The sequence below is a fragment of the Balaenoptera ricei genome, chromosome 2, assembly GCF_028023285.1.
Source record: "Balaenoptera ricei isolate mBalRic1 chromosome 2, mBalRic1.hap2, whole genome shotgun sequence".
NCBI lineage: Eukaryota > Metazoa > Chordata > Mammalia > Artiodactyla > Balaenopteridae > Balaenoptera > Balaenoptera ricei.
In genome coordinates, this window is record NC_082640.1 from 159,445,372 (window position 1) to 159,472,265 (window position 26,894).

The window sequence follows — 26,894 nt, forward strand, 5'->3', positions numbered from 1 at the left end:
CTCTGAAGCCCTACAGGACACAGCCCCCAGCCTGTCCTGGGGCTCCCCAGGGCACCTGCTGGCAGGAGGCTGCGGAGGGCCTGGAGGGCCCCAGGGAGAAGGCCGTGATCTGATTCACCTCTTACCTCACTCTCCGCTGGAGGACCACCGCCGGGCAAACAGTTGGCGGAGCAGGACCGCTAATCGCCTCTGTAACCTTCCCGCTTTGGGGTTCTCACGGTAACCGGTCGCCCAGGGTAACTGCGTACAGCAACGGCTGCGCGCCAAGGGCTGCTCGCTGCCCCGCTCCACCAGAGGATCCCGGGCAGGCTCAGGGGCTCGGTCCCGCCGAGGGGCCGGCGCTGCCTCAGCTGCCGTCTGCCTTAGCAGCTAGGCTGGGGGCGGGGGCGGGGGCAGAGGCCGGGGTCGCCCCGGTCGGCCCTGGGCCCGCGTCGGAGCCAATCGGGCGGCTGGCTGCAGGAGGCGGTGGTGGCCTCACGCTCCTACATCATGGAGGCCCCGGGGTCCGGCCGGCGCGCCCTGCCCTATTACATTAATTTTGGAGACTGGACACTTTGTTAAGTGCCAGGTTCCTTCAGGGGCAGCCCGGTCCAGCCCACGCTGCACGAGCCAAAGAGCTTCTGAGAGGCAAAACTAGGAAAATTTTTCCCAACATAAAGTTCCTGTGTGTCTGCTTTCGCTCTGGCTTTTAAAGGTCGGCCACTGATTGGCAGGACTTCGCGGCCCTCCAAAGAGTTATAGCAGGCTGCTCGGCCCCATTAGGCCTTAGACTGCAGATAGGCAGCCTGTCGCTAGAGGGACTCTAGTTTCTAACTTTCTTCACAGCCCTGTTCAGTTGACCCGAGATCTGAAAAAGGCGCAAAATGGTGGTCTCATTTCCGGCTCTCCTGCGACCCTTCCGACTCTGTCGATGGGACCCGACACCCTGGGCGCGGCTGGCAGGGCCTACAAAGCTGAGGACCGGTGACCCAAACTCTTGGGCCCCTACCAGGATGGCGGCGACAGTGACGCTGGAGCCCGCAGTCCGCTGCCGCTGGGACGAGCCGGTGCGCATCGCCGTGCGCGGCCTGGCCCCGCGGCAGCAGGTCACGCTGCGCGCGTCCCTGCGCGACGAAAAGGGCGCGCTCTTCCGAGCCCACGCGCGCTACTGCGCCGACGCCCACGGCCAGCTGGACCTGGAGCGCGCGCCCGCGCTGGGCGGCAGCTTCACGGGGCTCGAGCCCATGGGGCTCCTCTGGGCTCTGGAGCCCGAGAAGCCCTTGCTGCGGCTGGTGAAGCGGGACGTGCAGACGCCCTTCGCCGTGGAGCTGGAGGTGCTCGATGGCCACGACCCGGAGGCTGGAGGACTCCTGAGCCGGGCGGTGCAGGAGCGCGACTTCCTGGCGCCGGGGGTGCGGCGCGAGCCCGTGCGCTCAGGCCGTGTGCGCGCCACGCTCTTCTTGCCGCCGGGTAAGCCCCCTGCTTCCCTCTTTATCTTGTCTGTGAAAGAGAAAAGCAGTAAGTAGGTAGCTCCCAACATTCCGAAGCTCTGTGGGGCCTGAAAATTTCGAGGAGACAAGAATGGAACGTAAGGCTGGCTGGGGAGGTGGCTCTGCTGCTCCAAGACAGAGGTCAGAACGAAGACATCGCAAGGAAAGGGTAAAGATAGTTGTAATTTAAAAAAAAAAAAAAAAAAAGTATAAGGAGTTTCCAGTTTTTAAAGTTTTCTGTCTAAAGTTTCTCAGTTTTACAACTTTGCTTCTAACTCCCAGAGTATATTAAGATTTAAGAAAATTACCATGAAGGAAGAAGGCCTCTTGCTATCCACTGGAAATCTTCTGAATTATTGGTTAATTTTACCATTACATAAAAAGCAACAGGCCAATGAAAAAGTTAAAAGATGCTTATCCTGATTAGGATCAGGGAAATGCAAAATAAAACTACACACTACATTAAACACCCTCAAAATTTAGAAGTCTAACATTACCAGTTTTTGACCAGTATGTGGAGGAAAAGGAACTCCCATACACTGCTAAAAGGAACACAGTTGGGGCTTCCCTGGTGGCGCAGTGGTTAAGAATCCGCCTGCCAATGCAGAGGAAACGGGTTCAAGCCCTGGTCTGGGAAGATCCCACATGACGCCGAGCACCTAAGCCTGTGCACCACAACTACTGAGCCTGCGCTCTAGAGCCCGTGAGCCACAACTACTTAAGTCAGTGCTCCACAACAAGAGAAGCCACCACATTGAGAAGCCCATGCACTGCAAAGAGTAACCCCTGCTCACCGCAACTAGAGAAAGCCCGCCAGCAGCAACAAAGACCCAGCGCAGCCAAAAATAAATAAATAAATAAATTTTTTTTAAAAAGGAACACAGTTATTCATCTACCTGGAAAAAATTGCTTTTACTTAGAAAGTAGACTGGCATTCTACTCCTGGTGCACCAATAGGTATTTATGTTTGTAAGAGCAAAAACAACTGGAAACAGCCTAAATGTCCATCAGCAATAAAACTGATGAATAAATTGAGGTATATTTATAGCACAAAAGTGATTGAACTGTAGTCACAAGAATCAAGGGACTTCCCTGGTGGTCCAGTGGTTAAGAATCCGCCTTCCAATGCAGGGGACGCGGGTTCGATCCCTGGTGAGGGAACTAAGATCCCACATGCCGCAGGGCAACTAAGCCTGCGTGCCACAGCAACTAAGACCCCATGCAGCCAAAAATAAATATTTTTAAAAACCAAGAATCAAAATGGATGAATCTCAAAAACAGTGTTGATGGAAACATTAAGTCCCCAAAGAACACATTCAGTATCATTACATTCAGATAAAATTCAAAAAATAGGCAAAATAAACAAAATGCCATTTAAGGTATACTTACAAGTAGTAAGACTGTAAAGAAAATCAAGAGATTAATAAAATTCAGAATAGTGGAAAGTGAGGGAAGGGGAACAGGGCTTTGACGGTTAGTACTGAATTATTAAAGTTCTGCTTGTAAAGTATTTGCCTTATAAATAGTCCTTAAAATTCGCACATTAAATACAAACTTTTAATGTAAATAGTGAAAATGTGACATAACTAGCCTTATACAGAGTAGGTAGCTTTTTGAGTCTAGCATAATGTATTTGAGATTCATTCCTGTTGCTCCATATATTGGTAGTTCCTTCTTGTGTCTTAGAAGTTTCCCATTAGATGAATGTGGCACAGTTTTATTCTTTCACCAGTTGGAGGACATTTGGGTTTCAAGTCTTTGGGGATTAAGAATAAAGTCACTGGAAACGCTTGCATCCAAGTTTTTGTGTGAACACAAGTTTTCATTTTTCTTGGGTAAATACCAGGGAGATTGCTGGGTCATAACCTAAGTGTATGTTTAACTTTATAAGAAATTGTAAGCTCTTTTCCAAAGTGATTGTATCATTTTGCATCCCCACTGTTGCCCTTAAAAATAAAAGTTAGTTATTTGACTAACAAAAATGGGTTAATTTGGGAATAGCAGAGAATTGCAAATTGGAACAAGCAAGCCACGGCAAAAACCATAGGCAAGTGCAACAAAGCAAGGAGAAGAACGCTATTTTATAGAGAAAAAGGAGGAAGCTGGGAGGGGTTGTTTTGAACAAAAGTCCATCAGATAAAAGAGAGTTTGGGATAATGGTGATTTTTCATTGCTGAGTTGCTGGGGTAGTCAGTTTCTTGGAGGGGAGGCCATTTACATCTTTTGCTGTTGGGGCCTGTAGTTGATGATTCTTTCCTGTTGATGATCTTTCTGTTGTGATCTGTACTTGACAATTCTTCCTATAATTGACATGGAGTGGTGCTGCAGGAGAGCTCCCCAATTCTGTCCTCCTGACTCCATTGTAGTGAGGTTTCCCTTTATTAGTTTTCACATTTCTCCCTTTTAATCCCGATCTTTCTCCAAAAACATCGATGATCAAGAGTCAGTGGAGTGGCTTTTTGTCCTTCTGTGTCAGGAAGGACCTTTCCTGGCTGTCATGTCCCTTGTTAGAGGGAAACTGCACAGAGTGGAAACCTACTAAGGTCACATTTGAGTAACAAGGAGGGGTAGGAGGGAGAACTTTCAGGCACTTTCCATCTATAGTCCATATTTCTCAAGACCCTAAGAACTAGAGATCATCTCTTTTGGCGTATATCATTTTTACAGAGGTTTGACAGGAAACAAATATAGAATCAAAAGTAACATGACAATTCCAAATTGTATGATGATTCTAAACCGGGATCCTAGGCCTGAAGATAGCCAACTGAATAAATATTTATTGGCACTTATTCTGATTTTGGGGAGAAAAGTTCTCCCTACTGAGGCGAACCCAGAGCCATGGATGCCTCCTGGAAATCCCTGTTTAAAGCAGCCAGGAAAGCAAAATAGACTAGCGAATACAACAAGAGCACACTTGATCTAAAACAATTAACCAAGTGCATTCAGGAAGGTACAGTGCAGGCATAAACATGAGGCAACAGCTAATGAACTCTTCATGAAGACAGCAAAACTTCAAAGACATTTTAAAACAGTATTCTTACCTTAAAAGAAACGTTTGTAACCAAATGTGTTATTAGTGGCATAGCATGTGAGGTTGCAAGTTCCGTTACCCTGAATTTGGATAAGAATCCAGAGTCAGTTAATAGTCCAGATGAAAAGACTAATGTGAATCCTGAACTTTCTAACAGTACTGGCCCTGACATCTTAGCAAAGCTGTCTGGTTAGATGTCGTGTGCTTCAATTCTGGGAAATCTTTACTTTCAGGTCATCCTATGATGTGAGGTCCAGTGAGGGTTTGGTGCTTTTTTTAGATGTGTCATGTGAAATGAAGAGTCTATTCTCTGGAGTTTGGCAGCACAAGGGTTGGTTAGCAGTACTTGAAAGGGGCCTTCCCAGTGGGGTTAAAAGAGTCTTTCTGGAGGTGTTTTTTTCAATGGAGGAAATCTCCAGAATACAAGGTATGATGCTTAAGGTCTTCATCTCCTGGGATTGCTCTGTGACAAGATTGCTCTACCAAAGCATGATTATTTTTAATGGAAGCAACTAGGTCTTTACAGTATGAAATATACCTCCTTTTATCAGCTGTGAATCAAAAGAGGCAGGGGCCAGGTGCATTGGATGTCTTGTGACTATCTCAAAGGGTTAGAGTTTATGAGTTCCAAAGGGGGTGGATCTGAGATTTAGAAGGACCAACAGCAATGCTTTTGGCCAAGGTGTTTGGAGGGTTTGTACGAATTTTGCCAAATGAGTCTTTTTTAAAAAAAAAATTTTAATATTTATTTATTGGTTGCGCCGGGTCTTAGTTGCGGCACTTGGGATCTTTGTTGCGGCATTCAGACTTCTTAGTTGCTGCATGCGAACTTCTTAGTTGCAGCATGTGGACTGTTAGTTGCGGCATGCATTCGGGATCTAGTTCCCCGACCAGGGATTGAATCCCGGCCCCCTGCATTGGGAACGCAGAGTCTTACCCACTGGGCCACCAGGGAAGTCCCGCCAATTGAGTCTTTGTTGTTTTTTTTTTTTTTTTTGGCTGCATTGGGTGTTCGTTGCGGGCTCTAGAGCACAGGCTCAGTAGTTGTGGTGCACGGGTTTAGTTGCTCTGCGGCATGTGGGATCTTCCTGGACCAGGGCTTGAACCCGTGTCCCCTGTATTGGCAGGTAGATTCTTAACCACTGCGCCACCAGGGAAGTCCCCAGTTGAGTCTTAATAGTGCCCTTAGTTTGTTTGACTTACCCTGAAGACCGAGTATGGTAAGTAAGCACAGTGAAAGTGTTGTAAAACCAGCCAAACAGCACAGACTTATTGAAGTACCTGACCAGTAAAATGGGTTCCCCGATCGCTATGCAGTTCAGGAGGGGTTCCCCAGGTAGGGATAATTTTTTCTAACAGAACTTTAGCTATAGCAGAAGCAGTGACCTGTCTACAGGGGAAAGCTTCAGTCCAGTGAGAAAACATACAAACCGTGACCAAAACATATTTAGATCCATGAGAAAGAGGAAACTGTATGAAATCTATTTGCCAAAACTTGAATGGCCCATTAGACAGTAAGTGTCCAGGAGCAGTGTGAACAGGTTTTCCTGGATTCTAGCTTGAGCAGGTGGGGCAAGTGAGGTGTAGGCACTTTTTGTGACTTTATTAATATTTCCCCACCACTATTTGTTCGTGAATGCTATCATTTTGTCAGCAGACTAATGGCTTAATGCATGTACAGTAGTAAGTAGTGGGAATTTTAGAATTTCTGGTAAGACCAGATTGTTGTTTTATAGTAAAGTATATAGGGGCTGGGTCATATGAAAAAATTTGGAATCCAATTTTGACAGTTGACAGCTAGCCTGAGAAAACCTCATAATTGGCACTTAATTTTAGGTTTCGGGAAGTACAGGATGCCCCATCTACTTGGAACCAAATGCAGTCCTTCTTCCATAGTCAGGTGTCCTAAATATCCAACTTGCATTAGAGCAAACTGCAATTTTTCTTTGGAGACTTTGTGTCCCTTGAAGGCCAAAAGTTTTAACAGGTGGATGTTGTCTTCCCATGAAGAGTTTTGAGGCGAGCAGAGAAGCAAATCATCTGTGTATTGTGACAAAGTAGAGCCTGCAGAAACGTTCATATCACCCCAATCAGCTTTCAAGACTTGTGAAAAGTAGGAGGGACTCTCTGGGGAAGACTGGGGCATTACTGTCCAGGTGTACTGCCTTTCTTCCCAAGTGAAAGCAAACATGTATTGGCTAGGCTCATCAATTAAAATACTAAAGAATGCACTGTATAAATCAGTTACAGTGAAAAAGTTGCTGGGACTAGATGTCAGTAGTGTGTGTGGGTTAGGAACAGCAACGTGTCAAGGGATGACAGTGTTTATTGCTTGTAAGTCCTGGACAAACCTCCTGGCTCAGCCATTGGGTTTTCTCACAGCTAAAATAGGGGTGTTCCAGGGACTAGTACAGGGGATAATGAAGCCCTGAGGATTGTAATCCTCTATTATGGGTTTGGTACCTTGCAGGGTACTGATTAATTTTGGGAGAGGTTTTGAGAGATCTGTTTGAATGTTGATAGGAGTTGCACTGTGGATTCCTCCAATATCACTTGAAATTTTGCCTGTAAAGAGGATGATGGTAGCTGATCCAGTCAGGACAATTGATCAGTGTCTCCCAGATTCAGCTACAGTGCCGTCAGTAATGGAGCCAATAAAGGATGTCAAAGAGTCATTTAATTCACTTGGTTGGCTATTTTGATTGCTACTGTCAAATTCCAGAATTATTTCCCTGTTGTGGGAGAGAGAAATTCCAGTATAATCCTTTTCTGAGTCTCAGCCTAATAAATGAATAGGGACAGAGGAACTCAGGAGAAAAGGGTGTATATCTGTCAAGGGCCTAAACAAAAGGGAATAGGTTCAGAGACGGGAACTTCTTGAGATTCATTAGAGAGCCCCACTATTTGAACTATTTTAGAACTCCAAAGCAGGGGCTGCTTTATAGCAGTGGGGTTGAGCATGGAGAGTGTAGCTCTGGTGTGTCATTAAGGACAGAGAGAGCTTCATCCCCAATCTGGAGAAATGTTTCTCCAAGTGGATTAAGAAGGAGGATTGGGAAGGGCCCCTGTAGTTCCTCAGAGCCCCGTCATTGGAAATTAGGAGGACATTGGAAAGGCTGGCTAGAGGCCTGAAGGCACCTGGAGCACTAAAATTTGTAAAAATCTTTTTCAATGTCCGGGCTCTTTGCAATAATAGGAAAAACTAGGAGGGATTTTGGCTCTGTTCAGGGGACTTCATTTGCCAGAGTTGAAAATTAAGAAGTCTAGTGGTCTTTCTTTTAGGTGACTCATCTAGGGTGCAAGTGAGCTGATTTGCCAGATTAACTAAATCTGGAGTGGACATAGTTTCCCATTCCACCCTGCTTGTTTTAACTAAAAGAGGAAGATCCTGGCTCAGCACATAAATACACATAGAGTCAAAGGCTACCTGAGTGGATTCACCATATGAAGGAAGACCAGAATTTGCTTTGAAAACAATCTGAAATCAATTCTACTAGTCATGAACAGGTTCATCAGATTTTTGTGTGCAAGCCTGAATTTTGTTCCAATCAGTAGTTTTAGGAAAAGCTACTGTAATTGCTCAGTAGAGGTTTTCAGCAAGTATTCTAGCACTTTGCCAAAAGTTAGGGGTTTGTTTTTCTAAATCCTGTTCAGGATGTTCTCATCAGGGACGCTTCATCCAACGTTTGGGCTGACCTCACCAACAAGCAGGTGGACTAACTGATAGAAATCTAAGCAACCAGCTTGGTAAGTTTGAATAACTGTGTTAAACTCTTCAGCAAACCTATGAGGGTCCTCACTTACTTTAAAAACTCTTCAACTATGGCTCCCAGTTTGGCTTTAGTCCAGGGAACATAAGAAATTTGGGGTTTATTTGGGTCCTCAGAAGACATAATTTTAGAGGGGCAGATTCTGATAGGTTCAGAGGAGGAGGGAGTAGAGAGAAGTTCAGGGAAAAAGGGAACTCAGTGAGAGCATTAGAACGGGGAAACTGAGGCATAGAGGAGGTGGAGGCAGTGCAGCAGGGAAGGAGGGGGGTGGCATTAGAGGTGGGGCCTGAACACAGTAAGGTGGCTGCCATATGTATGGAGTCAAAGAAGGGGAGAGGGAAAGAGAGGCCTCAGAAGCCTTTTGACTTCTTTAGTTGTTTGTTTGCCTCAGTTACCTTAGAAATTGTTATTTGCAGAGAGGTAATTTTAGATTCCCGATATTGTTTGGAAGCCTCAAAATGCCAATTAAAATGGGTGTCCAATTCAGTTTTAAGAAAAGTAAGTAGGACTTCCCTGGTGGTGCAGTGGTTAAGAGTCCGCCTGCCAATGCAGGGGACACGGGTTTGAGCCCTGGTCCGGGAAGATCCCACATACTGCGGAGCAACTAAGCCCATGCACCTCAACTACTGAGCCTGTGTTCTAGAGCCTGTGAGCCACAGCTACTGAGCCCATGCACCGCAACTACTGAAGCCCCGGCACCTAGAGCCCGTGCTCCGCAACAAGAGAAGCCACCGCAGTGAGAAGCCTGCGCACCACAACGAAGAGTAGCCCCCGCTCACCACAACTGAAGAAAGCCCACGTACAGCAATGAAGACCCAACACAGCCAAAAATAAATAAATAAATTTATTTTAAAAAAAGGAAAGACAAGTAAGTTTGGGGAGCTCAAAAGTTCCCCATCATGTCGATTGGTGTTCTAAATTATGTTTCTTAGGGCTGTCCATTTAGTTAGAAATGCACATGAGGAGGGACCAAAGTTTTTAAACATAAAACTGGCTGGAGTTCCAGAAGCGGGGGCATCGTCAAAGCATTTTGATGACTGGGATCCCATTTCTTAAAGGTTTTTCTCTAGAGCAAAAAGAAAAATTCCTAAACAGCACAGTTCCAATAGGAACAGCCCAGTCCCTAAACAAATCAGACCCAAGGCTAAAGGAATAAAGGACAAAGCCTTTTTTTTTAATTGGAGTATAACTGCTTTAAAATGTTGTGTTAGTTTCTGCTGTACAATGAAGTGAATCAGCTATATGTATACCTATATCCCCTCCATCTTGGACTTCCCTCCCAACCCCCCCATCCCACCCATCTAGGTTGTCACAGAGCACCAAGCTGAGCTCCCTGTGCTATACAGCGGGTTCCCACTAGCTAGCTATTTTACAAATGGTAGTATATTTATGTCAAACCTAATCTCCCAATTCATCCCACCCTCCCCTTCCCTCCGCATGTCCACATGTCCGTTCTCTGCGTCTACATCTCTATTCCTGCCCTGCAAATAGGTTCATCTGTACCATTTTTCAAGATTCCACATATATGTGTTAATATACAATATTTGTTTTTCTCTCTGGATTACTTCACTCTGTATGACAGACTCTAGTTCTATCCACATCTCTACAAATGACCCAGTTTCATTCCTTTTTATGGCTGAGTAATATTCCATTGTATATATGTACCACATCTTCTTTATCCATTCATCTGTCATTGGACATTTAGATTGTTTCCATGTTTCCATGTCCTGGCTATTGTAAATAGTGCTGCAATGAACATTGGGGTATGTGTGTCCTTTTGAATTATGGTTTTCTCAGGGTATATGCCCAGTAGTGGGATTGCTGGATCATATGGTAGTTCTATTTTTAGTTTTTTAAGGAACCTCCATACTGTTCTTCATAGTGGCTGTATCAATTTACATTCACACCAACAGTGCAAAAGGGTTCCCTTTTCTCCACACCCTCTCCAGCATTTATTGTTTGTAGATTTTTTGATGATAGCTATTCTGACCTGTGTGAGGTGATACCTCACTGTAGTTTTGATTTGTGTTTCTCTAATAATTAGTGATGTTGAACTTCTTTTCATGTGCCTCTTGGCCATCTGTATGTCTTCTTTGGTGAAATGTCTGTTTAGGTCTTCCACCCATTTTTTTAATTCGGTTGTTTGTTTTTTTGATATTGAGCTTCATGAGCTGTTTGTACACTTTGGAGATTAATCTCTTGCCCGTTGCTTTATTTGCAAATATTTTCTCCCATTCTGAGGGTTGTCTTTTCATCTTGTTTATGGTTTCCTTTGCTGTGCAAAAGTTTTAAGTTTAATTAGGTCCCATTTTTATTTTTGTTTTTATTTTCATTACGCTAGGAGGTGGGTCAGAAAAGTTCTTGCTGTGGTTTATGTCAAAGAGTGTTTTTCCTTTGTTTTTGTCTAAGAGTTTTATAGTGTCTGGTGTTACATTTAGGTCTTTAATCCATTTTCAGTTTATTTTTGTGTATGGTGTCAGGTAGTGTTCTAATTTCATTCTTTTACATGTAGCTGTCCAGTTTTCTCAGCACCACTTATTGAAGAGGCTGTCTTTTCTCCATTGTGTGTTCTTGCCTCCTTTGTCATAAATTAGGTGACCACAAGTGTGTGGGTTTATCTCTGGGCTTTCGATCCTGTACCATTGATCGATATTTCTGTTTTTGTGCCAGTACCATACTGTCTTGATTACTGTAGCTTTGTAGTATAGTTTGAAGTCAGGGAGCCTGATTCCTCCAGCTACATTTTTCTTTCTCAAGATTGCTTTGTCTATTTGGGGTCTTTAGTGTTTCCATACAAATTGTAAAATTTTTTTGTTCTAATTCTGTGAAGAATGCCATTGGTAGTTTGATAGGGATTGCATTGAATCTGTAGATTGCTTTGGGTAGTATAGTCATTTTCACAATATTGATTCTTCCAATCCAAGAACATGGTATATTTCTCCATCTGTTTATGTCATCTTTGATTTCTTTCATCAATATTTTATAGTTTTCTGAGTATAAGTCTTTTGCTCCTTAGGTATGTTTATTCCTAGGTATTTTATTCTTTTTGTTGTGGTGGTAAATGGGATTGTTTCCTTAATTTCTCTTTCTGATTTTTCATTGTTAGTGTATAGGAATGCAAGAGATTTCTGTGCATTAATTTTGGATACTGCAACCTTACCAAATTCATTGATTAGTTTTAGTAGTTTTCTGGTGGCATCTGTAGGATTTTCTATTTATAGTTCATGTCATCTGCAAACAGTGACAGTTTTACTTCTTCTTTTCCAATTTGTTTTCCTTTTATTTCTTTTCCTTCTCTGATTGCCATGGCTAGGACTTACAAAACTATGCTGAATAATAGTGGCGAGAGTGGACATCCTTGTCTTGTTCCTGATCTTAGTGGAAATGCTTTCAGTTTTTCACCATTGAGAATGATGTTTGCTGTGGGTTTGTCATATATGGCCTTTATTATGTTGAGGTATCTTCTGTCTCTGCCCATTTTCTGGAGAGTTTTTATCATAAATGAGTGTTGAATTTTGTCAAAAGCTTTTTCTGCATCTATTGAGATGACCATATGGTTTTTATTCCTTAATTTGTTACTATGGTGTATCACATTGACTGATTTGTGTATATTGAAGAATCCTTGCATCCCTGGGATAAATCCCACTTGATCATGGTGTATGATCCTTTTAATGTGCTGTTGGATTCTGTTTTCTAGTATTATGTTCAGGATTTTTGCATCTATGTTCATCAGTGATATTGGTCTGTAATTTCCTTTTTTTGTGATATCTTTATCTGGTTTTGGTATCAGGGTGATGGTGGCCTTATAGAATGAATTTGGGAGTGTTCCTCCCTCTGCAGTTTTTTGGAAGAGTTTGAGAAGGATAGGTGTAAGCTCTTCTCTAAATGTTTGATAGAATTTGCCTGTGAAGACATCTGGTCCTGGGCTTTTGTTTGTTGGAAGATTTTTAATTACAGTTGCAATTTCATTATTTGTGATAGGTCTGTTTATATTTTCTAGTTCTTCCTAGCTCAGTCTTGGAAAATTGTACCTTTCCAAGAATTTGTCCATTTCTTCCAGGTTGTCCATTTTATTGGCATATAGTTGTTTGTAGTAGTCTCTTATAATCCTATTTATAATCCTGTATTTATAATCCTGTATTTATAATCTTATATTTATATAAGATCTTATATTTATATATTTTTTAAAAATCTTATATTTATATATTTAATCCTATTTATAATCCTGTATTTATAATCCTGTATTTATAATCTTATAATCCTGTATTTCTGAGGTGGCAGTTGTGATTTCTCCTTTTTCATTTCTAATTTTATTGATTTGCTTCCTCTCCCTTTTTTTCTTGATGAGTCTGGCTAAAGGTTTATCAATTTTGTTTATCTTCTCAAAGAACCAGCTTTTAGTTTTATTGATCTTTGCTATTGTTTCCTTCATTTCTTTTTCATTTATTTCTGATCTGATCTTTATGATTTCTTTCCTTCTACTGACTTTGGGTTTTCTTTGTTCTTCTTTCTTTAGTTGCTTTAGTTGTAATGTTAGATTGTTTGAGATTTTTCTTGTTTCTTGAGGTGAGATTGAATTGCTATAAACTTCCCTTTAGAACTGCTTTTGCTGCGTCCCATAGGTTTTGGGTCGTAGTGTTTTCATTGTCATTTGTTTCTATGTATTTTTTAATTTCTTCTTTGATTTCTTCAGTGATCTCTTGGTTATTTAGTAGCACACTGTTTAGCCTCCATGTATTTGTGTTTTTTACAGTTTTTTTCCTGTAATTGATTTCTAATCTCGTAGTGTTGTGGTCAGAAAAGATGCTTGATATGATTTCAGTTTTCTTAAATTTTCCAAGGCTTGATTTGTTACCCAAGATGTGATCTATCCTGGAGAATGTTCCATGTGCTCTTGAGAAGAAAGTGTATTCTGCCACTTTCAGGTGGAATGTCCTATAAATATCAATTAAACCTATCTGGTCTAGGGACTTCCTTGGTGGCACAGTGGTTAAGAATCTGCCTGCCAATGCAGGGGACATGGGTTCGATCCCTCGTCCGGGAAGGTCCCATATGCCACGGAGCAACTAAATCCATGCACCACAACTACTGAGCCTGTGCTGTAGAGCCTGAGAGCCACAACTATTGAGCCCATGTGCCACAACTACTGAAGACTGAGCGCCAAGAGCCCGTGCTCCGCAACAAGAGAAGCCACTGCAATGAGAAGCCCGCGCACTGCAATAAAGAGTAGCCCCCGCTCGCCGCAACTAGAGAAAGCCCTCACGCAGCAACGAAGACCCAACGCAGCCAAAAATTAATTAATTAATTAATTAATTAATTTTTAAAAATCTATTTTGTCTATTGTGTCATTTAAAGCTTGTGTTTACTTATTTGTTTTCTGTTTGGATGATCTGTCCATTGGTGTAAGAGGGGTGTTAAAGTCCCCTACTCTTATTGTGTTACTGTCGATTTCCCATTTTATGGTTGTTAGCATTTGCCTTATGTATTGAGGGGCTCCTGTGTTGGGTGCATAAATATTTATAATTGTTATGTCTTCTTCTTGGATTGATCCCTTGATCATTATGTAGTGTCCTTCCTTATCTCTTGTAACAGCCTTTATTTTAAAGTCTATTTTATCTGAAGCGAGTATTGCTATTACAGCTTTCTTTTGATTTCCATGTTCCATGGAATATCTTTTTCCATCCCTTCACTTTCAGTCTATATGTGTCCCTAGGTCTGAAGTGGGTCTCTCGTAGCCATCATGTATTTGGGTCTTGTTTCTGTATCCATTGAACCAGTCTGTGTTGAGTCTGGTTGGAGCATTTAATCCATTTACATTCAAGGTTATTATCCATATGTATGCTCCTGTTACCATTTTCTTAATTGTTTTGGGTTTGTTTTTGTGGGTCTTTTTCTTCTTTTGTGTTTCCCGCCTAGAGAAGTTCCTTTAGCATTTGTTGTAAAGCTGGTTTGGTGGTGCTGAATTCTCTTAGCTTTTGCTTGTCTGTAAAGCTTTTGATTTCTCTGTTGAATCTGAATGAGATCCTTGCTCGGTAATCTTGGTTGTAGGTTTTTCTCTTTCATCACTTTAAGTATATCCTGCCACTCCCTTCTGGCCTGCAGAGTTTCTGCTGAAAAATCAGCTGATAATCTTATGGGGATTATTTTGTATGTTATTTGTTGCTTTTCCCTTGCTGCTTTTAACATTTTTTCTTTGAATTTAATTTTTTTTTTTTTTTTTTTTTTTTTTTTTTATTATTTATTTATTTATTTTTGGCTGTGTTGGGTCTTCAGTTCGTGCGAGGGCTTTCCCTAGTTGCGGCAAGCGGGGGCCACTCTTCATCGCGGTGCAGGGACCGCTCTTCATCGCGGTGCGCGGGCCTTTCACTATCGCGGCCCCTCCCGTTGCGGGGCACAGGCTCCAGATGCGCAGGCTCAGTAGTTGTGGCTCACGGGCCCAGCTGCTCCGTGGCATGTGGGATCTTCCCAGACCAGGGCTCGAACCCGTGTCCCCTGCATTAGCAGGCAGATTCTCAACCACTGCGCCACCAGGGAAGCCCCTGAATTTAATTTTTGTTAGTTTGATTAATATGTGTCTTGGTGTGTTTCTCCTAGGGTTTATCCTGTATGGGACTCTCTGCGCTTCCTGAACTTGGGTGACTATTTCCTTTCCCATATTAGGGAAATTTTCCACTATAATGTCTTCGAATATTATCTCAGACCCTTTCTTTTTCTCTTCTTCTTCTGGAACCCCTATAATTCGAATGTTGGTGCGTTTAGTGTTGTCCCAGAGGTCTTCGAGATTGTCTTCAATTCTTTTCAATCTTTTTTCTTCATTCTGCTCCTAGGCAGTTATTTCCACCATTCTGTCTTACAGCTCACTTATTCATTCTTCTGCCTCAGTTATTCTGTTATTGATTCCTTCTAGTGTATTTTTCATTTCAGGTATTGTGTTGTTCATCTATGTTTGTTTGTTTAGTTCTTCTAGATCTTTGTTAAGCATTTCTTGTATTTTCTCAATCTGTGCCTCCATTCTATTTCCAAGATTCTGGATCATCTTTACTATCACTACTCTGAATTCTTTTTCAGGTAGGTTGCCTATTTCTTCTTCATTTATTTGGTTTTGTAGGTTTTTACCTTGCTCCTTCACCTGTGACATATTTTTTTGTTGTCTCATTTTGTTTTTTGTTTTTTTTTTTTTGATGGGTGGGATTGTGTTCCTGTCTTGCTGGTTGTTTGGCCTGAGGCTTTCAGCACTGGAGTTTATAGGCTGTTGTGTAGAGCTGGGTCTTTGTGCCAAGATGAGGACCTCCAGGAGACCTCACTCTGGTGAATATTCCCTGGGGTCTGAGGTTCTCTGTTAGGCCAGTGGTTCGGACTTGGAGCTCCCACCGCAGGAGCTCAGGCCGGACCCCCGGCCCATGAACCAAAATCCTGCAAGCTGTGTGGGGTGGCAGAAAAAGAAAAAAAGGAGCAGAACAATAACAAAGAGTAAATAACAAAATTAGGAAACTAAAAGATATGGTAGAAAAAATATATATATAGATGAAACAACAACCAGAAGGTAAAACAGAACCACAATAGCAAAAAAGAGAGAAAAAAAAAAAGCCTTGGCTGGGGGAGGGGGGCGGGGCTTAAGCAGGAGTGGGGTTTAGGCGGTGGATGGGGCCTATGCTTAGGTCCCAAAGGGCCGGAAAAGGCCCTGCGGGAGTGGGGGGTAGGGCTTAGGCAGGAGGGGCCCAGCAGTGCCTCTGGCCTTGGAGGGTGGAGGACCACGTCCAGGACCCCACAGGCTCCCTGGGCCTGAGTTGGGGTGGGGGGGGTTAGGTGCGTTCCCCCCCATCCTCCAATCCCAGAGGGTCCGTCCCCCATTGGCCTCTCTTCTTCTTCCCCCCTCCCTCCCTCTTATGCCCCTAGGACCCACACAGCCAGAGGGAGCCCCAGAAGGCAGGGGACCAGATCCAGAAGCCCAACAGGCTTCCTGGGGCTGAGTGGGTGGGGGAAATGCCTCCAGTGTTTCCCCTGATCCTCTGATCCTGGATGGCCCCTCCCCACCGTCAGTCTCTCCTCCTCTTCCCCTCTCCTCCCTCCCTCCCACACCCCTAGGACCCACCTGGCCAGAGGGGGCCCCAGAGAAGGAGGTCCAGGCTTGGGAGTCCAGCAGGTTTTCCAGGGCCTGAGTGGGCGGGGGAAATGCCCTCCGTGCCTCCCCTGATCCTCCAATCCTGGAGGGCCCTTCCCTGTCTGCCTCTCCTCTTCTCTCTCCACTCTCCCCCACCTCCTGTGCCCCTAGGACCAACAGGGCCTGAAGAGGGCCTCAGAGGGTGGAGGACACAGCCTGGAAGCCCAGCAGGCTTCCCGGGGCTGATTGGGCAGGGGAAACACTAGGCTCGCTCCCCCCATCTGAACCCCCAAGGGTTCCTCCAGGCGTGGGAACCCCTCCCCTCTCCCAGCCACCCCTCAGGGGAGCTGGTCCTGTCGGAGCTCCACTTCTCCTCCCCCTCACTCCCCACCAGTGTCCCAAAGCCTTTAAATAGATCCTGAATAAAGCTTGGAGAGCTCACAGTGCAGAGAGTGGAGCTTGAAATCCAGGAGAGACTTACCCTCAAACTCCAGGGTCAGCTAGAAGGCAGTAAGCTCAGTGGGCTCTGTGGGTACTGGCACCTGTGTCCACACCAGCCTGGGAGTTTTGTGGGGTCCTTTTTGGATCCCACTTCTGAACACCAAGTCATATTGCCCTTAAAAATAAAACAGTGGTTTTACCAGCAAAAATGGGTTAACTCTACAATACCAGAGAATTGCAATTCAGGACAAGCAAGCCATAGCAAAAACCATAGGCAAGTCCAACAAAACAAGGAGAGGAATGTTGTTTTATACAGAAAAAGGAATTTGGTAGGGGTTGTTTTTAACAAAAGTCCATTGGAGAAAAGTGACAGTTTAGGGTGATGGTGATTTCTCATTAGCTTGAGTTGCTGGGGTAGTCGATTTCTTGGAAGGGATGCAATGTACATCTTTTCTTTTGGGGGCCTGTGATTGATGATTCTTTCCTGTTGATGATTCTTCTCCTGGGATCTGTATTTGACAATTCTTCCTAAAAATGATGTGGAGTGGTACTGCTGAGAGCTCCCCTTCTGTCCTCTGGATCCATTGTGAGGTTTCCCTTTATTAATTTCACATCACCAGCAGTGTATGAGGGATCCAGCTGTTCCACATCCTCACTAGCATTTGGCATTGTTGATTTGGGGGCGGGAGAGGGCAATGATTTGCTGTTTTCATTATCCGTAAATTATTACTATTTTTAAAAATAAATTTTTTTTTTTTGGCTGCATTGGGTCTCCGATGTTGGGTCTTAGTTGCTGTGTGTGGGCTTTCTCTAGTTGCGGCGAGCGGGGGCTACTCTTCGTTGCTGTGCACAGGCTTCTCATTGCAGTGGCTTCTCTTGTTGCAGAGCTTGGGCTCTAGGCGCACGGGCTTCAGAAGTTGTGGCACGTGGGCTCAGTAGTTGTGGCTCATGGGCTCTAGAGCGCAGGCTCAATAGTTGTGGTGCATGGGCTTAGTTGCTCCGTGGCATGTGGGATCTTCCAGGACCAGGGCTCAAACCCATGTCGCCTGCATTGTCAGGCAGATTCTCAACCACTGCGCCACCAGAGAAGTCCCTTTAAATTATTTTTAATCACAAAAATAGTACATGGGGCTTCCCTGGTGGCACAGTGGTTAAGAATCCGCCTGCCAACGCAAGGGACACGGGTTCGTGCCCCGGTCCGGGAGGATCCCACATGCCGTGGAGCGACTAGGCCCGTGAGCCACAACTACTGAGCCTGCGCGTCTGGAGCCTGTGCTCCGCAACGGGAGAGGCCGCGACAGTGAGAGGCCCGCGCACCGCGATGAAGAGTGGCCCCCGCTCGCTGCAACTGGAGAAAGCCCTCGCACAGAAACAAAGATCCAACGCAGCCAAAAATAAATAAATAAATTTATTTAAAAAAAAAAATAGTACATGCTTTTTGTAAAAATCTGTGGGGCCTTGAGGCCCCAGGTATAGTGGGGAATGTCGGTTTAGCCTATGCTACAGTCTGGATCTTTGAAGACCAGAGCCATTCAGCATTTCTGATTGTCAACAGAAAACTTTGACATCACCAAATAGGTAAAAATGGCTTTTGATGCCACTGCAAAGAGTTTCAAGTATAGTTTAGTCTTGTGTTTTGTTTCTTCCCAAGGACCTGCACCCTTTCCTGGGATTGTGGACATTTCTGGAACTGGACGTGGCCTTCCGGAATATCGAGCTAGTCTGCTGGCTGGGAAGGGTTTTGCTGTGATGGCTCTGGCTTATTATAACTATGAAGACCTCCCCAAGAGCATAGAGAACCTCCACCTGGAGTACTTTGAAGAAGCTATGAACTACCTGCTTAATCACCCTCAGGTTGGAACTTCCTCTAATTTTTATGTTCTACATATCAGTTCTCCTTCTCTTAAATGCTCTTGGTTTTCACAGAACTTGACAAATTCATGACAGCCCTTCCCTGCCCCCAACACACACTACCTTTCATAGTCGCTTTTCCCAGACAGTTTCCATGCAATTAGATGTTACTGTAATAGATTTCCTGCTAGTAAAGATGTCCTAGTTGGAATTATGGAATTTTAAATTCCAGTATTTTATACTATTTCATTACAAGCCCAAACACATTGAGAACCCTGGGTTTGACACAGGAAGTAGAGGAAAAGGGGAAGGAGATCAGTGTCTCTAGTTTAAATGTTTGTGTTTAATAAACCTCTCCTCCATGTGCCCCTCTGAGAGCAGAGGATTCAGTTTTAAAGAAAAACCTGGTGACAAAGAACCTAGGTAATACGGAGTGTTTGGAGGGCTCAGGATATCAGAGGATTAGAAGATACACCTTGCTCAGGGTATCAGAGGATTAGGAGATAAACCTTGCTTATTTTATAAGTCAATCAGAGCTCAAGGTGGATGGAAGTGCTGGAGCTCTTAGAAAATGTGATGGGGTGTAGTGGAACCAGCACAATATGTTTGATAGAGAAAAGTTAAATTTGAGGTTTGATTTTGCCACTTAACTAGCTTCATGACTTTGGGGCCTCTGTTTCTTCCTCTCAAAAGTTGGGATGACAGTAATATCCCATTCCGAGTATCTCTATGAGAAATAAGTGGCTGAAAACAGTTAAGGGTGCTCTTGTAGAAACCATGACAAAAAAAAAAAAAAGTGCTGTTGAGAGGTCAATAAAAAGGCATTTGTAACAGAAGAGTTTGGTAATTGACAAGAAGAGTCCTTATGGAATAGGGCAAACCCAAATTAACCTGGAGGGGATTGAGTAGAAAATGAAGAAAGAAAATAACTACAAAGTTTCCCACAAGTTTTGCTGTGAAAGGGAGTAGAAAACTGGGGCAGAGTGGATTTAAGCTCAAAGGATTGTTATTAAAATGTAAGAGGTACTAGAGCTTGGGGTACACTGATGGGGATGAGCCAGTAGAGAAGAAAGTTATGAAGGAGAGAGAGAAGGAGGAAGTAATTGCAGGAGCAAAGTCCCTGAGGATGAGAATAGATGGGGTCCCAAGCACAAGCAGAGGGTGGCCTTGAATTAGAGATACTTTGGAAACAGGAGGGAAGGAGGAGAGCTTGATTCATGTAGAACTAAGTAGACTTGGAAGGGAAAATTGAGAACAAGTTCCTACCTGATAGCTTCTATTTTTAGTGAAGGCGAGTAGGGGTTAAAGGGGCTTACAGAGGTAGGAGACAAGGTGGAATGGCCTTTTGGAGAAGTGGAAAGCAAACATCAGGGAAGCAGGATTGAGGGGCAATATGGATACTTATTTGAAATTTGTGTTCATGACATGAAAGTAAGATCTGTCCGCACAAGCATGTATTTTTTTTTATTAATTTATTTTTGGCTGCGTTGGGGCTTCGTTGCTGTGTGCAGGCTTTCTCTAGTTGTGGCAAGTGGGGGCTACTCCGTTGTGGTGCGCAGGCTTCTCATTGCGGTGGCTTCTCTTGTTGAGGTGCATGGGCTCTAGGCACACGGGCTCAGTAGTTGTGGCTCGCGGGCTCTAGAGCACAGGTTCATTAGTTGTGGTGCATGGGCTTAGTTGCTCCGCGGCATGTGGGATCTTCCTGGACCGGGGCTCGAACCCATGTCTCCTGCATTGGCAGGCGGATTCTTAACCACTGCACCACCAGGGAAGCCCGACAAGCATGTATTTTTTTCTCCAGCAGTGTTCATTTGCACAAATGCAGGCCTGGAGGAAGTGAATAACAGGTGTTTTTAACTGAGGTTAGCACTTTTCTAGGCAAGTAGGACCAAAGGGAGAGAGGTATTAAGGGAGTTAGGAGTGTTTGCAGGGGAGCGATAATAACGATGAAGCTTGAAATCTAAGCTGGATGAGGTGGGAAGTGAGAAAATGAGAGAGGTACTGATAGGGAAAAAATGGTAGTCAGAGTCTCAAAGAGGTGGGAGTGGGCAGTACTAAAATGGCTAAACTGGAGATAAATAAGATGGTGATTCGAGAGTAGAATGCTTGAGGCTGAGATTTTGGAGATGATGTACTTATTGATGACTCGGTTTAGGTTGTGACAATGGAAGTGTGTGTCTAAGGTCGGGGAGAAAAAAAGATCATGGGAGGTTTGGAGGTCAAGGAACTGCGAGGCCAAAGTATTTAGTTGTCATCCACATGGTTGAAGACACCAGGAATGGTGATGGAGAAATTGTGGAAAGCAAGGTAAAGAGGAAAGATAAGTCAGTATCCCAAGGCTGCAAACCCTGATAAGTGGGAGAGCCCAGATCCATGCTCAGTTCTAACCGACTCTCAAGTCCAGGCGCTACTCGCCACACTGCACTGCTCATGGACTCATTCTCCTTTTCCCTTTGGCCTTTTCTCAGGTAAAGGGCCCAGGGGTCGGGCTGCTTGGGATTTCCAAAGGAGGCGAACTCTGCCTCTCCATGGCCGCGTTCCTGAAGGGCATCACCGCGGCTGTCATAATCAATGGCTCTGTGGCCAGTGTCGGCGGAACCTTACACTACAAGGGTGAGACACTGCCGCCTGTGGGTGTCAGCCGAAGTCGATTCAAGGTGACCAAAGACGGCCTAGCAGACATTTTGGATGTCCTGAACAGCCCTTTGGAAGGACCTGACCAGAAGAGCTTCATTCCTGTGGAAAGGGCTGAGTGCCCCTTCCTGTTCCTTGTGGGTCAGGATGACCACAACTGGAAGAGTGAATTCTATGCTAATGAGGCCTCTAAACGCTTGCAGGCCCATAGTAAGGCGAAGCCCCAGATCATCTGCTACCCAGGGGCGGGACACTACATTGAGCCTCCTTACTTCCCCATGTGCCGGGCTTCCCTGCACACGTTGGTGGGCAGTCCTGTCATCTGGGGAGGGGAGCCCAGGGCTCATGCCAGGGCCCAGGTGGATGCTTGGCAGCAGCTCCAGACTTTCTTCCACAAACACTTGGGGGGGGAAAAGGGGACAGTCCCAGGAACGCTGTAATCATTTATCCTGGGAACAGCTGCCACAATTAGTGTATACGTGTAGTTTTTTTCTTGTTAATAATTACTTCAGTGTTAAAGTGAACGTACCAAGAAATTTTCAAGATATTTACAAATTACATACTTTTTCAGTTGTTTGGGAGGAGAGTGATTCTACAGAAAACACAACAGATGGAGAAAGCATGCCCTTTAGTATCTAACAACACATAACTGACAAGGCTTTAGCTCTGAAAGGAAAAGAGTAATACCTGGTACACAACTGGTGCTCAGTAATTATTTGAATAATTTATTATTGATTTTGTTTAATAATTAATTTATAAATAAATGATTACCTACTGTGGAAGAAAAGCATATAAAATATCAAAAATCTTATCAGATCTGAGTTTCTAATTTAAGAATGGAAGTGAACATCTTAGCTGTAAATTACTATACTAGTTACAGAACTACTTAGATGAAAAAAAATTACTAAAAATTTTCAAAGCAAGTAGGTTTTTAGTTCTTTGATATCTTCTCCTTGAATGAGTAAGGATTCTCCTCATGCAAGTGTATTTTAAGTTATTTTTGTATCTTCACATATGGACCTTTGTGATCTAGTTATTTTGAAAGCTGGTAAAACATTATTTAGATGAATTTCGTAAGTGACTTTAATAATCATTAGCGTGCAAATAAATGATTCAGTTTTGCACCACTTGATATAAATAGTTCCATATTAAACTTACTAAACTTTTCTAAAGCTTAATGTGTTTAAAATAAAAAACACGTTAATTTGTGATATGGTGTTCCAGTTCCTCAACTTTCTTTTTCAGTAAAGCAATTCCTGACAGGTGTTTTTTCCTGAAATTCAAAAACAGTACAGAACTCTTTTTGTTTTGCCATCTGTTTTTTTCTTCTATACCATTGTGAGGCAGGTGTCATCTTCATTTTACAGATGAGGAAACTGAGACTCAGTACCTGCATGGTACCTCTAGAGCTGCGGCCCCGGCTCCCCACATCAAGTTTCTTCTCTCTCGAGCCCGTCCATGCCCTGTGCAGGGCAGCAGCCCCAGCCACAGGCAAAGGAAGTGGCTCGTCTTTCTCCTGCCTAAGTTCTCAGGGGAGTTCCTGGACTTGCAGTGTGAGGGTAGGGGTATTTCAGGGCATTGATGTTGAAAGAGTAGATCTGGAACCGTGTTTAAACCCTTGACATAGTAGTATGGTTTTGCGGGAGTTGACAGGCAACTCAAAATGCCTACACTCCTTCCCTTGATTGTTAACAATGTGTATGCGATTTGCCCTCCTCTTCCTCTTTCCTCTCTTTGTATCTCTCTTTCCGCTACTTTCTGTAAACAGTGTCTTCCGTGACACTTGAAGGAATCTCGCCATCTATCAAGCTGGAGTGTCAGGCTTCTCTAGAGGCTGATAATGAGTGATAAAAGGCAGAAGCAGCAGAAATTTGGGGGCCAATTAATGATGAAGTTAAATTGTAGACCATGTATTTCAAAAGACACAAAGATGATTTCCTCTTTAAATTCTCTTGAGTAGGAGGATCTAAGAAAAGGGGAAATAGAGACACCATAGGCACGTGTTCTGGAGGGGAGAGTGAAACTACATACTATGATGTGAAGATTAGAAAAGAATTCAGAGTGATAGTGGCTTTTGATATGGGTCTTAACTGATAGGATCTCTTTTTCTCTGAATCTAGAGTAATAAAAATTCATAGAAAACTTGGAAAATAGAGAAAATTATTCACTAGAAAAGGAGTTGCATATAATCCATTCACTAGAAACTAGCACACTTAACATTTTAGAATATTTCCATTTTCCTCTAGGCTTGTTGTTGTGTGTATTGAGTTTTTACTCAAGTAAGTGTACATCCATTTTACCTCAGTATTGTATGATGTTTTTCTTACCATGTTATTATATTCTTCAAATACATGACTTTTTAAAAACAGTGATGTGTATTCCATTGATTGGTGCTACTACCCTTCATTTAATCAGTCCCCTGTTGTCAGCCCTTGACATTGTTGATAGTTTTTCTTTATAAAGTCCGTTCCTATGGTGAAGGGACATATACATGTATAAGACTTTGTGTGTCACTGATTATTTCTTTAAGAGAGATTCTTTGAAAGGAAATTACTGGGTCAAACTTCTGAACAGTATTATGATCCTTTACTATGCATACCAGAAACAATCAACTACACCATCAAAGATACTGTACGAGACAGCCATGTTGTCAATACTGGTGTAGTGCGTGTGTCTAATTTTTATAATTTTATAAATTTTATAGGTTGAAAAGAGAATCTCATATTGTGCTTTTTTGTTTTTGTTTTTGTTGTTAGTGAGGTTAATTATTTCCCTCTCTTATTGGGAAAATATTCGTATTCCTTTTAATCTACATTTCCCATTCCTTTAGAATGTTCACCTGTTTCTTCATGACCTAGAGCAGCATTTCATTATGTATTTCAGAAGTAGATATATTAGATAATTCTAATATATTTTGGGAACATTATATTACCTTGTTATTTGCCATTTAAACTATGTATATGTGTGTGAATATATATGTGTCAGGTTTTGCAAGATGGACTTGATGACGGAAGTTGGAAATGATAAGAAACATGTGTACTGGTCTCTGCCTGTACCTTTCTCCCAACTTCCAGCACAGAGCTCCTAAACCCTTGTAAATTCCTAAGTGATAAAAGCACTAGTAGCATCTTTTGTTCTAGCGAGGCGACTCTGGGTGGGCTCCTGGATGGCTCCTGGATGGGGACTGGTAACCAGAAAGACCAGTCCATGATTAGAAGCTTGGAATTTTCAGCCATCTTGCCCCATTCTCCAGAGGAGAGCGGGGCCAGAAACTGAGTTAATAATTGATCATGCCTATGTGAGGAAGCCGCCAGAAAATCCCAATAGTATGGGGTTTGGAGAGCTTCCAGGTTGGCAAACACTACCACACAGGCAGGGTGATGCACCCCAACTCCACAGGGACAGAAGTTCCTGTAGTCGGGACCCTCTCAGACTTCGCCCCATGCATCTCTTCATCTGGCTGTTTCTCTATATCCTTTGTGATTTCCTTTAATAAGGTAGTTGATGTAAGGGTTTCCCTGAGTTCTGCGAGCTGCTCTAGCAAATTAGTTGAACCTGAGGAGGGGGTTGTGGAAACCTCGGATTTATTGCCAAATCACACAGAAGTTGTGGGTACCCTGGGGACCTACTACTTGCAATTGGCAGCTGAGGAGGGGTGAGAGCAGTTTTGTGGGACTGAGCCTTTAACCTCAGGCAACTGACACCATCTCCAGGTAGATAGTGTTAGGACTGAATTAAATTGTAGGACATCCAGATGGTTGTCTCAGAGATTTGCCTGGTGTGGAGAAAAAAACCTCCACACATGTGGTAACCAGCAGTGTCAGAAGTGCAGTGTTCTGCGTGAGTAGTAAAGGAGACACACAGAAAAGAAAGACACAGGAGGAGAACTGTAGGTTTTTCCTTATATACAGAAGACATTTTAGGAAGTCAAAATAACAGGCTCAGTGGTGGAAAACTCAAGTGTGTTCAAGTATAGTTGTCCATGTTAGAGTATAGGGTACACATAAAATAGCAGTGTGTAAACACTACAAAAGGAGGAGAATGCTATGTGATAGACAGTCTTAAATGTGTTTAATTGTACAGGCAAAGGGAGACCTTAAAGATTGGTAAGAAAGAGGGTGATATAGTTGCCCCTGTACTTTAGAAAAAGAATATGGTGTGAAGTACCCACACGGACACTATTGCAATAGTGAAGGATTCTATTGCAATGGCTTATGGGAAGAGTGACCCTTTCTATCTTACACACTTTATAGGATCTCAAAATTTCTTGATACTTTCTAGTTAAACCTAGAAGCTGCAGGGAGGGAGGAGGACTGTTCCTTTTCCTAAAAGAGGTTTCATTCTGAACAGTAAGTGGACACCAGTTCTGCATGGGCATCAGTTTGGATCTGGAGAAGCCCCAGGGGTAGGAACTAATCAAACTTCATTTTAGGAGAGGACAGTGCTCTTCAGGCTTCTTCATCCCTTTAGTGGCCATTGACTGGACCACATCTAGCTAATCAGAGCCCCTTGACATCATCTGTTTCCTCAACAGTATCCCTTTGTGCTCTATTTCAATACTTGTTACTATTCGAATATCAACAAAATTTCTACTAGGAATGCATGTGGTTTTACCTTATCTCACCTGTGTAGGGGAGGAAAAATTTTACCTATACTCTTGGAGTTTCTGACTAGGCTTGAGAATAAAATTAACATAAGACAGATTAACAAGAGAAAAGAATACTAAGTTTTTGTTTTTTACATGTACGTCAAGGTCTCAACAAGGAAATGAAGACCCGAAGAAGTGGAAAAACCGAAGTATTTATACAGTAGTTTGAAGAACGTGCAAACTGTGGAAAAGTAAAATATACGGGGAAACTAAAGGAAGAGAAATGATTGTGACAGTCATGTGCAGAACTCTCTCAGCCTTGACTCCTATTTCTGGTGATAAGACTGAACTTTCCTCCTGTATAGGGAAGGCACCGCTCACATGGGAGTCTCCTCTTCTGCTTTCAAGGAAAAAATGGGGGATAAGTGCCCTTCTGGCGCCTGCTGTTTTTCAAGTGCCTTTAGCTCTAGTCAGTATGCCAAAGTGACATATTTGGGGGTGGCATCCGCTGAACCCTTCACCTGAATTGTTTCCACAGTGTCTATCAATCATCCCCACTTGACTTTGAGAACTGAAGATAAACTGAGGGAGAATTTTCATCTTGCTGTGAAATACTGTGTGCTTAATTTCTTCTTGTTTCCTAACATGTTTTTTTCTAATGGCAAATTCTGAGTTCAAATCTAAAACACAAGAGTCTTCTAAAAGTTAACCTCTAAATTCCTTAATTGGTCCCACTAATAGTCATAATTCTTATTAGTCCCATATTTTCCTTCTGTAAATTCTAAAAAATTCCTTTCTTGTTCTAACTTCTAGAAAGCCACCAATACCGTAATGGGTCTCCTCCACTGCTCTCAGGGATGTTGTCAAGTGCTTACCCAGCAAACATTACCCCTCCTCCTGGTATAAGACTTCCTGATTTTCATTCAGGAATTGGCCATCCTCTGCAGCTATGGGCATCAGGGAAAGCTAACTCCATCCTGATGGCAAGGGCAATGATGGTCATCCCTGT

General features: G+C 43.3%; 2 protein-coding genes across 8 annotated transcripts in view; one reads left to right on the plus strand and one right to left on the minus strand.

Annotated features, from left to right (window-relative positions):
* The window catches only part of HEATR4 (HEAT repeat containing 4), an 88,797-nt gene that overhangs the window by 44,165 nt on the left and 17,738 nt on the right, over positions 1-26,894 (minus strand). For 5 of the 6 annotated variants that reach the window (XM_059914594.1, XM_059914596.1, XM_059914597.1 and 2 more), the window contains exons 2-3: positions 16,853-16,987; positions 126-1,479 (exon numbers count right to left, since the gene is read on the minus strand). The gene's annotated coding sequence lies outside the window, so the exon portion shown is untranslated. The remainder of the gene's footprint in view (positions 1-125; positions 1,480-16,852; positions 16,988-26,894) is intronic. The other variant, XM_059914595.1, reaches the window with a different exon arrangement.
* On the plus strand, positions 755-23,617 carry LOC132359850 (acyl-coenzyme A thioesterase 1-like). Of its 2 annotated transcripts, none has more exons than XM_059914603.1 (3): positions 755-1,449; positions 18,464-18,666; positions 21,132-23,617. In XM_059914603.1, exons 1-3 carry the CDS (start codon positions 864-866, stop codon positions 21,735-21,737), a joined length of 1,395 nt encoding a protein of 464 aa, XP_059770586.1. In that variant the 5' UTR covers positions 755-863; the 3' UTR covers positions 21,738-23,617. The 2 variants fall into 2 exon arrangements, with proteins under 2 accessions (XP_059770586.1, XP_059770587.1); XM_059914604.1 differs by lacking the exon at positions 755-1,449 and adding an exon at positions 8,904-9,138.